The 15,430-nt window shown below is 44.5% G+C and overlaps 1 protein-coding gene across 1 annotated transcript; it reads left to right on the forward strand.

The window, feature by feature from the left end:
• Positions 1-278: 278 nt before the first annotated feature.
• LOC101161787 lies at positions 279-15,044 on the forward strand. Its single transcript, XM_004086377.4, has 8 exons — positions 279-412; positions 679-1,807; positions 6,109-6,243; positions 8,213-8,387; positions 8,873-8,971; positions 11,796-11,887; positions 13,510-13,650; positions 14,685-15,044. The coding sequence occupies exons 1-8, from the start codon at positions 279-281 to the stop codon at positions 14,922-14,924; spliced, it is 2,145 nt and encodes a 714-aa protein (XP_004086425.1). The 3' UTR covers positions 14,925-15,044.
• Positions 15,045-15,430: the final 386 nt, after the last annotated feature.

Raw genomic sequence — 15,430 nt, forward strand, 5'->3', positions numbered from 1 at the left:
TCAGAGTCATTTACTACATGCTCCTGATGCTTGTGGACATCTGAAATGACTTCACTGCAGCTGCTGAACTAAACAGTTTGAACCTTTATTTGTTGAATGTAATCTTCATAAACGTACATCTGTGTGTGGGGGTGGGGGTGGGACATCAGCGGTGGCGTCACGTCTGCTCGCTCGCACACGCCGCACATCCTTCTTGCGCTTTGCAGGTGCTGACAGCATGCAGACACCTGTGCGGCTCCGCGGCAGCTGACCCCCACCCTGCGGCGTCTTTGAATCCGATGAAGGCGCAGCGCCTCCCGGCCGGGACCATACCCTCTGCCTCCCTGAAGAGGAGTCTCCTGAGGAGGAGGAGGAGGAGGAGGAAGGTGGCTCCATCTCCCCAGGATCCTGACGACGACTGTGAGCTGTGCAGGTAGAGGAGAAACTCAACTGAAGCTTTGCTTTCATACATAGAGTTTCATTTTAATTTATCTTAACCTCTTTTGAAATATTTTTGTCTTAATTTTAGTCCAGATGAGGAGGGGTTTCATACTAACTGAACCCCTGCAGAGAAAATAGAAGAGGGGGTTTCTATTTACTTTATGAAAATAGTGTTTTGGACATTAATAATCTCGACCCTGACTCTAGACCTTTTACAGTGTTGTCTCAGAGCTCATTGCTCTGACTGCTGTGTTTCAGATGCTCCATGTTCTCTCAGTCTGGAAGCAGTCGCACTGTCCAGCGGATCCTGACGGCCTGCCTGCTCTCCTCCTTGGCGTTACTCGGCTTCGTCTCCACAGACCTCACCTCCAGCTTCAGTTTGCTGCACAGCACAGAGGAAGCCTATGACGAGCTGACCTCTTGCAGGACAAGAGCACTTCTTCATATTGTCACAAAGCTTCAAAACATGAGACATCTGTTTGCCCAAGACATGACCAATGAGACGCTGGGCGAAGGTTTGACATCGTTTGACCTTCTCTGTGATGAAATGGCAGCTCAGCGTGACGGCCACGGCCTTGCTTGCAGGCCTGAGTTGACTGGATCTTGCCAGGAAATGAGTAAAAGGACGGAAGCGTTTCTCAGTGATTCATTTGATGGAGGCAGTTCAGGAGCAAAGAGAAGCACTGCCTTCACTCTGGCCATAGAGAGACTCCTTAACGTCTGGGAAACTGTGGAACACTCCGTGGTGACGGTCAAACAGAACTCTAACTGGAGATATGTTCTGTCTGCAAGGCTTCTGGTGACGTTCACGGAGCTCAATCACCAGCTGATGCTCTTCCACAACACAACAACCAGCCACAGTCTTCATCGCAGGTGGACCCACACCCTGAGCTACCTGAGCTTCGCCAGAGTCTTGACAGAACAGCTCAATCAATGCTGGTTGGAACACATTGACCTTAGTAGAAACTCAAGCTTGAATGTGAAAAGTTCTTCTGTCTTTGATACCAGTCTGTGGCAGATATCTGGATCAACACCTGAGCTTCTGTCTGGGTCTCTCAGAGGAATTCAGACTCTGAGGAACACTCAGAAGTGCCTGTTTGACCGCGCGGCGTCCAATCTCAGGTTGACGTCTCGATCCATATCTTCAAGCCTCAGCATGAGGATCTGCCTGCTGGCCATAGCTTGTCTCATCTACCCTGTAGTGATGGTCTCCTTCAAGCAGATGATAGACTGGATACAAAACTACGCACAGACTTTGAAAGAGAAGACTGAGGACCTAAAGCACCAGAGGCAGCTGGCTGAAGACCTCCTGCACCAAATGCTGCCAAAGTCAGTTGCCAGGCAGCTTCGCAGGCATAAACACGTTGAAGCAGAGAGCTATGAAAGGGTAGGTAAAAGGACAAACCCAACAAGAAGCTGCTCTAGAGACACTTTGCTAAACTAAATGTTCTGTTATCCTTGCTGTTCACAAACACACTGATTAATTTCCATTTATTTCCAAACACAAAAAGAATTGTTGGATAAACATTAGAAACAGAAAGTGCTGGAAAAAGGAGTGGGTAGAAGAAAATTGCATTAATGTGTAACTTTGAAGTGCATTAAGATTATTTAAGACAAGAAGTTCAGGAAAAGCTCAGAAAACTAACTGGCCATGATGGATTTTTTTGGAGGTTTGATAGAAATGTGCTGCACATGCTTAAGGGACATGACCTAATGTAAATCATGATGGGATGTTTTTGGATGCTGTCATCTACTGCAGGTGAGTGGTCACGTGTGACATGGGTGACAAGGTGACATAATAGACTGTGCTAGTTCTGTTTTAACATAAACCAAACATCCAGATCATATGATGCTGCTGGGGTTTGTGTTACCAGGAGGTCTCGTCTACAAGATCTGCAAATGCACCCACTGCACATGTGCGTTTGCTGCCTTTGTTGCTATTGTTAGCGTAATTACATATAATTGTCCTGTTCCATATTCATCAGAGATAAAACAAGTTGTTTGTGGTAAAATTGCGTCTGGATCATTGAAGAGGTTTGAAACAGCTGAAAAAGCTCGCTGATGTGGGGAGGGGGTGTGGGCTGCTTTAAAACGGGTGGAGATTTGGAGAAGTCTAGAAAGAAAAAACAGATTTTTATTTTGTCAGATGGGTGGGGGAAAACAGGTCTTCTTGAACTAGAGCTTCCTGAATTTACAGCAGAAATCTAGAACCTGTTTCCACACACGGGGCAGCCAAACAGGCTCATAATGGAAGAAGGTCTGTAAAGAAATTGTGTTGGACGTGGTCTAGTGGGATAGGCTCCAGCATCCCTTTATTTTTCCAGCACAAAAATAGGGATTTAGAGAGAAAAAAGTGAGGAAAGTCACAACAGAGTCATGAGCCTCCTGAACAGATGTGTTGGAGTAAGAAGGTGTGGCTGCTCCATGATGGCAGGACTGGTCAATGTTCGTCTTCATGCTTTTTTGCTGTTCAGTGATCATTTAATCCTTGTGCTACCTTAGATGACCCCACCCTTACGTTGACGTGGTCTCCCTACCATGGCAAAGGTGGATAAAGGTGGAAAGATTTCATGTAATCCATGGACACCAGTGAAGATCACAAATCATTGAAGAAAAAAGGTTCAGAGCACTGTCTAGTGGGTCTAGATGACCCAACTCCCAATGTTAAAGTGCCTAGGATAGAACAAGGGTTAACTACGGAGCCTTCCAGGGGCAAGTGGTTAAAATAAAATCTAATTTAAAAAAAATCTTATATGGTGTCATCGTTAGTCGCAGGCCACCAAAGACGGCCTGCGACTAACGATGACGTCACACCAAGAAGAAATTGGTCGACCCGTTGTAAACAAAGCTCTGACATAGAGCGATATAATCTTCTAAATGGGCTTTTATTATTATCATGATTATTACTAAGTGCATGTTCGTTTATGTTTTTTTTAAATCCGTGCTGCCAGTGCTTTATTATTGCAGAACAGACCCAGAAGAAGGGTTAGGATTAGGTTAATACAGGAGCCAGAAACCTGTACCACTCAAAGAGCCATTCGGATCAGTTTCCCACAGAGATGAAAGCACAGGGAGCGCAACAGTAGGTGTGTTAGAAAAAAATCGTTTCGCCGAAATATCGTAATAGTTCATTTGGCAATACTTGTATTGATTTAAAAGCTGTCAGGATGTTTATTTAATTATGTATTTTAGTTATTTATGAGCGTGATGTTTCCTTTGATCTTTTGTCCATTTTCCACAACCTTGAATAGACTTTTCTGTCTGTCAAACACCAGAGTTAAGATGATGGAAACAAATTCACTTTGATACAGACTCCTGTCTATTTATTTATTTTCTTTAAATCCAGTTAAACCAATAAATTATTTTCATTTTATGGATGACAACTATTTTTTGTTAGGAAGCAGCTGTTATTGTTGTGGGTCTGGTGAGTCTAAGCCCCGCCCCTCTACCTGTTGTTGTTTTCCGCCCCGTGCAACCCCCCCTCCAGCGTGTTCCACACAGACAGCGCAACTTATGGTTATTATTTTTATTATTAATGTGACAGGAAAGTAGGGGTGCCCTGATGCAAATTTTAATTAATTTTACACAGAAATGGGTGGTTTTAGGGTAGAAGAACTTTCCATCCCATAACAGACTCTGGTGGGCGTTCACAGTTGCAGACATGCCCCCTCCGCGCGTTCACGCTGCTCTCTTCCTACTGCCAGCTCGCCCTACCTGACGGTGTTAAAGGCACCACGACAATCTAAAGGCCCGTACACACCGGGACGAATTTCGTGGACGATATTCGCCGGCGTTTAACGCCTCGTGACTAAACAAAGGGCACCAATGTGAGTGTGCACACCGACGCGAAAAACGCCACGCGTCAAAGCGTCATTTTTTTAAAAACGCCTCGGGTTTGTTTTTTTGGTTTGACGCACCGCGTCAAAAACTATACGACCAATGAGAACGGCGCATTTGCACACGTGTCTGGGGCCTCTGAAGTTACAGTAAAGCACATCTTGGGGGCGCTCAAACACAAAACTGTCTTGTTGAGCACACATACGTCACGGCGAAGAAGATACACGCCAAGTAGCATCTACACTGCTGCGAAGAAATAAGACGAAGAAGATGCACTCACTGACGGACATTCTAAAATACCCCGAAAAATGCTCATGATCCATTTTCAGCTCTTGTACCAGTCGATAAAACTCCCCATGTTCTTCTCTTCTCGTAACTATGTGATGTACCCAAAATCGACGTCTTTTCCGGCGTCTTTCATCATTCAACAGAACAATAATTTCTTCATCGCTGGAACTGGAGCTAGAGCTACTGGTGCTTGAAATATTCATGTTTTCTTTTTATGATTCTGACAAGCGCGTAAATACTTGCTCTCTTCTTCTGAGTGAAAAGCGACTTTAAGAAGCGTAAAGTTGCGCAGCGCCACCTTGTGTACAGGAGTATTTCTGTTTTACATCTAATGTCAGGGAAATTGCATGTTCACTCGGCTCATAGTCAGCGAAAATCGCCTGGGTGTGAACACAAAAAACGTGTTGAAAAACGATGGTGAATAACGGCTGGCGAATATTCGTCCCGGTGTGTACGGGCCTTGAGATCATGATAGTTATTTTACTAAACTACAGAGAGCCACAGCACAGAGATGAAAGAGCCGCATGCGGCTCTGGAGCCGCTGGTTGCTGACCCCTGGGTTAATACGTGCTAACAACATTTAACCGTGGATGACTTTAAACTGGAATAACCATCACCCTTTATTTTGTCCGAAGCCGACTGGAAACACAAATTCACATGATTGTTTGCAGAGTTTCTCAGGACTGGAGATACAAATCTCCCGGGAGACACGGTTCTTATTGGTCCGGCAGCTCGTTCATGCAGAGCAGCCGAACGGACTGTGGTCCGAAGCCTCCGCCGTTGCTTGCCCACTGTAACAAAGCATCCTCCCCTACCTGCAAACAGAAGCTACGACTGAGTCTGGCCGCTCTGCTCAGAGACATGCACATGCAATGTGCGTGCCCGTACGATTGGCCAACAGTACAAGCACAATTGATGAATCTGTGCGAGCGGTTTAGTAATCCGTGCGCATGGTTTGTCAGATTTTTTTTTCTTTTTAACCACTGGCACCTGGAGGGCTCAGTATTTGTCAAACTGCTACTGATTTTTCAGACGGTTCAGTCGACTTCAGTCTTCGGTTGTCTCCGTCGTGTGTAGAAGCAAAACAAACAAAATAGGGGGGGGGGGGGGGGTATTTATTAACATTCACAGTGTGAAAGCAACCTAAGTAACCTGGTTTCTAAAGGAAAGTTTTTTCAAATACACAACAGTCATGGCTTCTCTAGATCACTGACCTCACACGTGAATACATTCTACTTTCATCCAGGTGCTTTGCTCTTTGAAAAGTTGAGGGTTCCAGTTTATTTTGTGCAAACATTCGCTTGGAAAATCTTCTTCAGGAAACCAGGTTTCTCCAACCCCCTGCTTTGAGGTTTCTGGTTTACTACGATACGTGTTTAATAGATTAAGAAAGCATATTTTCATCATCTTACTTAAGTGCGATCAAATGCAATAACCCAACAACATGACTCTCTGTGACAAAATCATTTAAAAATCTTTGTTCATAATGTGTCTTTAAAAGTGGAAGCAGGTCTAAGAAGAACAGAGTCACTGACGGGGTCATTTCCCTTTACTTTGTTCCAGGTGACCATATTCTTCTCAGACATTGTAGGTTTCACCTCTATCTCTGCATCCTGTACTCCTTTGCAAGTGGTGGAGATGCTCAACAACCTGTACATGTGTTTTGACACCCGCATCGAGTCGTATGATGTATACAAGGTGAGAGAGAAAGACTATCCTGCTTATCTATGTCAGCTGTTGATCCTCCTGCACTTATCAGTCATGTAAATCCCCTGGTCTTTTGCTCTCACATGACCACACAAAACCAGAAAGTAGGTTTGTAAGGTTGAAAACAAAAAGTTGCCCCTCAGTGTGGGAAAGAGTCCAAACATTCAACAAAATTTGAAACCCCTCATCGCTAAACTGAACTAGAAACAGGATGACAGCTCTGGACAAAATGTTCCAACACTGAAGACAAAGAAACAGTTTAAAAAATACAAGCACTTATGACGAAGTGCAGGCGGCTGTGACAGACCCCAGGTGAACCCCTAAAGGGGGCGGGGTCCATTTCAGAGGAGCCACAGCCAACCTGCATGGAAACCTATCCTATCCTTCTTTGCGAGGTTCAACTCGTAGAAGGGTAACTAGGCTGGTCGAGATGGTCCAGGTGTAACTGAGATTTAAGAGTTTTATCTAGCATTCGATGTTCAGGAATCCAATGATCTGCCGGATTCATAGCCCTCCCAGTCCACTAAATACTGTCTGCCACATCCAAGTGTCCGGGAGTCAAGGAGTTTATGAACGAAGTAAACCGAACCACTATTTATAAAACAAAGATGACTGCAGATGATAATCGGCTGTAGAAATGAGCAAAATCAAGGACATGCTGGAGCTTTTCAAGTCTAGTAGACAGAGGCTTCTCGAGGACTATCCATCTGAACGGACCAAGGAGAAGCAACATTCCTAAAGATCTTAGCTTTAGTGAGGGACTCCCATTTCTCAGCTTTACACTAGTAAAGTACAAGTAGTGTAAAATAGTACGAAAGTACTAAAATAGGGAGGCGCTGTGAACATTTGTGAAAGAATGGGTCACTCTCAGGAGCTCAGTGAATTCCAACATGGAACTGTCATAGGACGCCACCTGTGCAACAAATCCAATGGTGAAATTTCCTCACTCCTAAATATTCCAAAGTCACCTGTCAGCTCTATCATAACAAAATGGAAGAAATTGAGAAGCAACTCAGCCATCAAGTGGTAGACCACGTATACTGACGGAGAGGAGTCTGAATGCTTCAGGATGCCAGAACATTTTGGACAATTCCATGCTCCCATCCTTGTGGGAACAGTTTGGAGCGGCCCCTTCCTCTTCCAACATGACTGTGACCAAACCAAGGTCCATGAAGACATGGAGGACAGAGTCTGGTGTGGATGAACTGCACAGAGTCCTGACCTGAACCCCATAGAACACCTTTGGGATGAATTAAAGCAGAGACTGAGAGCCAGGCCTTCTCCACCAACATGAGTGTGTGACCTCACCAATGACCTTTGGGGAGAATGGTCAGAAATTCCTAAAAAACACTCCTCAACCTTGTGGGCAGAATTCCCAGAAGAGTTGAAGCTGGAATAGCTGTAAAAGGTGAACCGACATCATATTGAACTCCATGGGTAAAAATTGGGATGGCGCTTCAGTTTCTATGAGAGTCAAGGCAGGTGAGTCAAATAAGCCTATTGGCAGATTTCCTTTAAATAGGCAAAACATCTTCCAATGGTTCAAACACACGGTTTTACCAAGAATTCTTGTTTTAAACAGTTCTAGTCACAAAGACTTGTTTCTCAAACTAAGATTATTTTGCTGTTGAAAAACGCTCTTGATAAGATTATTTTCTTGCAAGACAGAAAAGTAGACCTTTTTATTTTTAAACAAGGGTCTTCTTACTTTATGAAGCTTCAGTTTTTGCAGCTTGTAAACTTGGAGAGCAGACTGGATTGGAGTCACAACCCTGATGCTGTTATCAAAGCAAACTGCAGCTTCTCTCTGAAGACCAAACTCAGTGCCCAATGAAAACTGCCTTTTTTGGTGTCCATTCAGCAGCTGCTGCCTCTCACCACCAGAATCACCAGAATCACTGTTCTCTTTACACCACAAGTCCTGACTGTCAGTTTGACCTGAATCAAACCTTCAAACCAGGTGGAGACAATTGGGGATGCCTACATGGTGGTGAGCGGCCTGCCTGAGAGAAACGGAGACAAACACGCAGATGAGATTGCCAAGATGGCGCTGGATCTCGTGGCTGCCGTGAGACAGGTCACCATCCCACACATGCCCAAGGAGAGGCTCCAGCTCAGAGCTGGCATCCACACGGGTGAGAGGAATGAGCCGTCTGCAGTGAAAATGGCTGCAGACAGAGAATGCAGAAAACTGTTGATTCAAGTGAAAATAATAAATAAGGTTTAATGTTTCAAAGTCAAATAAAACATGAAAAGAAAGTTTTTTGCACATTATTTACTTTAAAGAAGTCTGTTTCCTTCTGACAGTGAACTCTCAGAATTTTAAGATGAGGTGATGGTTAAGTTGCTTTTTTGTAAGCAGTCCTTTACTGTTACTCACTGTTAGGAAGCAGAATGTTCAAATGAACTGCTAATACAAGCAGCTGCAGGGTTGACTGGATCCTGGTTCGTTGCATTATGCAAAGTATTACCTTCAGACAAACAAGAGAAACTCTTCTCCGCAAACCCTGCTTCACTGTTTACTGACAATCAAGAGACTGATAGCTGACAGTTTACTTACTGCCTGCCTTTTAAACTGAACGATTGCTGACTGTTTACTGTTTGTTGCTCTCCCTCTCAGGCCCTTGTGTAGCAGGAATAGTGGGTTACAAGATGCCAAGATACTGTCTATTTGGAGACACCGTCAACACGGCCTCTAGGATGGAGTCCACCAGCCTGCGTAAGAGCACAATGACATACACGCACGCGCACACACACACACACACACACACACACACACACACACACACACACACACACACACCTTCACCCCTCAAAGAGCCATATGGATCTGTTTCCCACAGAAATGAAAACACAGGGAGCCTCAACACCCTTTGGAAACCTGCTGTTTCCAGTGAATGGCTTCATTTCCCTTGTTTTTAAAGTTTTCACTCGTTATTCACTTCTCCTTCAACCTCATTCCACATACAGTATACCGTATTAAGAGGCGGTCCTGACTAGTTTGACGCCCTGGGCGAAACAAAATATCATTTATTTTAATTATTAAACATAAGTAAAACACACTCATGTTTAATAATAAAGTAATAATAAAGTAAAATAAATGATATTTTGTTGTAAAACATACTTGTATAGTTCATTCAGTCATCTTCTTAACCGTTTTATTCCCTTTCGGGGTCACGGGGCTGCTGGAGCCTATCCCAGCCACTTGGGCGTAGGCAAGGGATGCCCTGGACTGGTCGCCAGTCTGTCGCAGGGTGGAATATCCTCAATCACACATCCATTCACTCTCACACTCACGGACAATTTAGAGTTGCCAATCAACCTATGAAGCATGTTTTTGGGAGGAAGCCGGAGATCCCGGAGAAAACCCACGCATACACGGGGAGAACATGCAAACTCCACACAGAAAGGTCCCCCGTTGATGTTGTTTTTCATGTCCCCCAGCTGGGACTTGAACCAGGGGCCTTCTTGCTGTGAGGCAAGAGCGCTAACCACTGCGCCACCGTGCAGCCCTTGTATAGTTGAATTCACAATTAACATATGGTATGTAGTTAGTTCACACTTAAGACGCATCAGTTTGTGTTTCCTTTTTGAAAGTTGGCTGGTTCTGGTAAAAACTACCACATTTCTTTTTTTTTTCTTGAGCTGAATACAAAACTGACAGCAATTATAAATGAATTACTTCCTGTCATTTCATCAATGGAAACTAAAGGACATATTCTTCTGTGTTTGTGCATCAGTGTCACATCAAACTGAACATAAAAACACAAAGGATCGTGTAGATTGCAGCTGAAGCATTGATTGTATGTGGAGCGGCAGAGAAGCTGTGAGGGATCGAGCGGCCAAAGGACAACAGAAAATTTATCAAAAGATTAAAGTTTAATTTTTCTCAAAAAAATGTAAATAATTTACAAACTGGGAAAGAAAAAAACATCAAAATTAGAACAAAATGAATAAGAACTAACAGAAGCAAACAAATAAACATTAAATAAGTCCATTAGTTTCTCCCCTTGGAGGCTTCTGTGGATGGTGCCTGCCCAATTGCCTGACTGGAGCATTTAACCCTTGTGCTATCCTATGGGGGCAAGATGACCATTGACGTGTTCTCCCTACCAAGACAAAGGTGGATAAAGGTGGAAAGATTTCATGTAATCCATGGACACCAGTGAAGATCACAAATCATTGAAGAAAAAAGGTTCAGAGCACTGTCTAGTGGGTCTAGATGACCCAACTCCCAATGGTAAAGTGCCTAGGATAGCTCAAGGGTTACAGGCTGTGATGACTTCCTCTTTTGCCAGGCCTCACAGCTCCAGGAGCAGAACCTCAGCCACACCCGTAGGGACCAGTAGCACCATCAGCACTGGCAACTAAAAACAGGTGACATTAATTAAACAAACCAAAATGAGTCAACTAAACTATATACACACATGTCTGTGCTACCAATAAAAACTGAAAGCAGAGAATACATGTATATTTAAACTCAAAGAAATGTGTGAATGTATTGAAGAATAAAGAATCTGAAATACTAAACGTCTTAAAAAGAAAGTGTGCAATGCTGGGGGGTTACCGCCATTTTGTTGTGGGTCACAGAAGCTTAGACGAAATCCACCAATAAGATAATCAACGAAACTTGTCTAATGAAGTGCAAACCTTCATTAGCCAAATGTTGCTCCAAATTTCACTCCTCCAACAGTAAATTTAGTCTTATTTGGCCATTAGCGAGCGTTAATTTTGGACCCCGCCTGCATTCCTTTATCCTTGGAGTGTTTTTCTTCTTTTTAAACTGGACGCTTCTGTTTCCTTTGATCTTTTGTCCATTTTTTGTCCAACCTTGAAGAGACTTTTCTGTCTGTCAAACACCCAGAGTTGAGATCAGTAAGATTATGGAAACAAATCCACTTTTATTTTCTTTAACTCTTCATAAAATCCAGTAAACCCAATAAAGTATACTCATTTTATTGATGACAACTCTTTTTTATTAGGAAGTTTGTTGCGGGGTCTGGAATCATAAGGGGTGAGTCTAAGCTCCTCCCCCCTGCCTCTCTACCTGCTTTTCCTCTCTACCTGTTCACATCACCTACAGCTTGGGCGCTCATGTGCCCCCCATGAGATTACCACTGACTGTCTTTTAGATGAACTTTCCATCCCATAACAGGCTCTGGTCCACGTTTACAGCTGCAGACACGCCCCCTCCGCGCGTTCACGCAGAGCTGCAGCACAAGGATAAAAGAGCTGCATGCAGCTCCGGAGCCACAGGTTGCTGACCCCGGCTCTGCACCAAATGGTTTGATTAATAGATGAAGTGATTAAAATGTAGGGATCTGAACCTTCAGCTTATTATTATAAACATGTGATCTAAAATTATTCAATGTTTGGTATTTTGGAAGAAGGTGGCAGTTTTTGTTTGCCACAGAGACAACTGAAGATCTCCATGATGTGTCCAATGAGGACCAAAGCAGCGCTCAAAAAGAGGATTTTAGGATCTGTCCAAAGCAAATCTTTTCATTTTAACTGCACTAACAGAGTTTTGTTTTTTGTCCCAGCTCAGAAAATCCACACCAGCTCAGAGACGTATTTGGCTCTGATCAAAGACAATGCCTACGAACTGCAGCTGCGTGGTGAGATTGAGGTCAAGGTAAATATTCTAAACACACTCATGAGGACTTTGTTTCAGTTTTTACACACACTTTCAAAATAACCTTGGAATAACTAGTTCAAAATCTTCAGTAAAAAAACGTTTTTCAAAGTTCGTCTGGAAAACCTAAAGCGTTTGTGGCACCATGTTGAGTCACTGCTCTGTTGCTGCTTTCAGGTTCTCTGCAGACCCCCTATGTTCAGTTTTCACCATCAATTTTCTTTAGATTGCACTCCGCTCCACTCACCGTCTCAGAATTGTGGAATAAATGTTGTTTCAGAGAGTCATGTTCTTCATCTGAGGGCCTGCTAAGGAGCAGAGAGCCTCTTTACATCTTTTTTTTTTTAACTTGTCCTGTCAAACAGATGAGAGCTGAAGGCCTCTTGTGTTGGACATATTTTATTTTAACAACATGGGTTATGAATCTTCAGACAAACCAGAGGTACGTCTGAATAAACCCCTTTTGTAATCGAGGCCAAACTTAATCATTGTAATCATATTTGTAACATATTTTTGTTGGACCGGAAGGAAAAGAGAAGGAGGGAAGAAGAGAGAGGGATGTGTGAGGGGGGGTGTAGGAGGGTAATTATATAAGGGGGTGGGGATAAAACCATGAAGCACAATAAAGCAACAAGGTTTTGGATGTTTATAATCATTGCAGTGAGGTTTACATGTCATACAAGTCTGGAAGGGCGGGGCCTATATTTTCAACTATGGCCTCACCCCTAGTTGAAAATTTGGAGAAGGCCGGCGCACGAGGGCAAGGACCAGAACCCCCACCACAGGGACACGGACACCCCCAGGTTCAGATCTAATGTGATCCCCGACTCTTAGTCTTGCCAGAGAACTCAGGTACCCTCGGTCTACCAGCTGTCCCCGACTTACACTGGTGGGGAAACGCCCCCCCCCCCAGCATTGGGCCCAGACCTCCTCAGCCTGGGCTTCCCATCCCCAGAAGTGTCCACCCCCCAGGCCCAACACCCCAACAGAGATAGCAGAGCCAGGAAAGCCCCCCCAGAGCAAGCCCAGGCCCCGCTCCCAGGCGACGCCCCTGGAAGAACTGTGGTCAGGTTCGGTGGGACCGAGGCAGCCAACCAGCTGGGGCGACCGCTGATTGCCTCAGTGGAGACCCCAACCCGCCAAACCTCCAAGGTCCGGTACCGACAGTGGACCCTCCCAGGCAGCCCCCTCCGGAAAAAGAAAAACAAGCCCATCCCCCCGCCACCCCCAGACCCCGGAGGCATGGTAGGTGTCACCCAGAGCAACAGGGGGCCCCAAGAGGGTTGCCCTGCCCCGTCCCAGAGCCAGGGAAGGAGTGATGCCAGCCCCAGGTGCAGATGGGGAGCCCATCCAGCCCCGCCGGACCCCCCCGAGGGCAGGGGCCCGACCAGCCTCTTTACATCTTAGACTAGCCCACTCTCCTGCATTCTGGGTCCCACACCACCAGCTTTTGACAGACACCACTGTTTGTACTTGCCTAGGTGTTTATTGACTGTATTAGCAAATCAAATCAGGACAGATTTTCTGTTTTGAACAGCGTCATATTTTCATTCAAATGTCTCTGGCAGATAGACGGGTTGTTGTGTCTTTGTTCGGAATAACATACTCCACCTTCCTGCCAGGGTAAAGGCAAAATGAACACCTATTGGCTGGTGGGCCATAAGAACTACAGCGTGCAGAACGACAGCTTGGTGTGTCACTGGAATCCCAGCATGGCCAGGAAGAAGAAGCCGGTGGCCGGCAGCCTGGTCTCTGTGGGCAATGTGAGATGAAACCCTTCCGGTGTTCACTTTTGTTCCTAATCAAATGCTGGACCTTTTTAAAACTCACATTTCATTGTTTCTAACCCAATTTAACGTTTACTTGTGCCTTCACTGTTCAAACATAAAAAAAACCAAGCAGGTTTATTTTTCTTGTAGAAGAATCAGAGAAAATTTAGAATTTTTGAAACATTATTGTGATTTGAAAAAAAAACATGGAATGCAAAAAAGTTTATGCTGTCTCTTGAGAAAAAATTAGAAATTGTTTTTCTCAGTTAACGTGCAGAGGTCCATTGCACTTAAAGTTCCACTCCAGTAGTCTTTTGATCTATATTCAAAGTGTTCCCCGTGGTCTTCTAATTGTGATTGTGCCATTTTAGCCAAAATTGAAGAACCTCTGTCGTTTTAAAGGGCATAGTTTCTGCAGAGCAGCAGCAGTTCATTAGAAATTGTTGTGGCCAAAATTGTTAAAGCAGAGTAATTCCGCCCTCACTTCCCGTCATCCATCTGTTAAACAGCCTCTCACACCGCCAACCTAATGATAGCGGTGAAACAAAAACAGCGAGTTATATTGGAGCTATCCAGTTGAACAGTTTTGATCCAGATTCCTGCTCCTGATCCATCACGATTTGAAGAAAATACTCACAAATGAAGTTTTCTTCATAGATGTCCTCCCCCGTCAGAGAAATGCCACAAGAACGTGTTAAAAAACACAACAAAACCTGATTGCCTTTGAATTTGGTCTTTAATAACATCAGAATGTGGATTACATCCAAGCTTTGCCGTCTGTGGTAAAACATGACCTGATGTGGTTTATTTTCCTCCTTTTTCCAAAACTGTGGTGGCACTCACAATCTGCTGTGTTGTTATTGAACAATTCCAGTTTTAGGAGAAGCTTCAAATATAAACTTGTAGTGAATCTTTGTTTACTTTAACATGGATCAAAACTGCAGCTGAATGCATTCGCTGTCATTTTACCAGTACATTTGTCACCAGCCCACTTCTCTTTTTGATCCCAGTCTTCTGTGACAATGCAGAGTCTTGGTGACAACAGCGCCACCCCGCTCTCCCTTTCCCCCTCTGCACTGACTCAGACCCCGCAGCTGGACCGGCCGGCTCTCAGCGTCGCAGCTCAAATGGAGACGTACGGCGGCAGCTACGGCACACTGGGCTCCATGACCGGGGGGCTGCAGGGTGGGGATGAAAGCCCTCTTCCGGGCCAACGTGGAGGCGGACTCAAACCTGACCTGCTGCCTGGCTCCAACCAGCTCATGTGAAAAACAGGAGACTCCGGAGGAGGTCAGCCGAGGACAGGATCAACAAGTCATCTGCTGTAGATCTGACTTGTACTTATATGTGAAGATATTTCTAAATAAAACTTGTTGTTTTAAGTTGTACTTGTATAGCTATAGTTTAATGTTTATGCTTTTGTAAGTGGATGAATAGACGAAAACCCAGATTAGCATACTGGTCTTCTGAGATCCACCTCCATACTTATCAGTATGGTCACTTGACGTAAAGAATTACGGAGTATGAATAAATCATGTTGATCTGTGGGGGACTTGGAGGACAGGAACCAGCAGTCCAGGTCTGAAGGTGCAGCAGTAGTGTGAAAGAGTTTTATCCCACAGCTCAAACATCATGACCAGAGCACAAAGACATCTCCTGGATCTCCCAGCAAAGATTAGGGTGTGTCTTTACCCGAAAACACAGAAGTTCTGAAGCAGCCAGCATCCACGGCAAATCTGACGCATGGTTCTTTAGGATGTTTGGAGCAACTTCC

The sequence above is a fragment of the Oryzias latipes genome, chromosome 7, assembly GCF_002234675.1.
Source record: "Oryzias latipes chromosome 7, ASM223467v1".
Lineage (NCBI taxonomy): Eukaryota > Metazoa > Chordata > Actinopteri > Beloniformes > Adrianichthyidae > Oryzias > Oryzias latipes.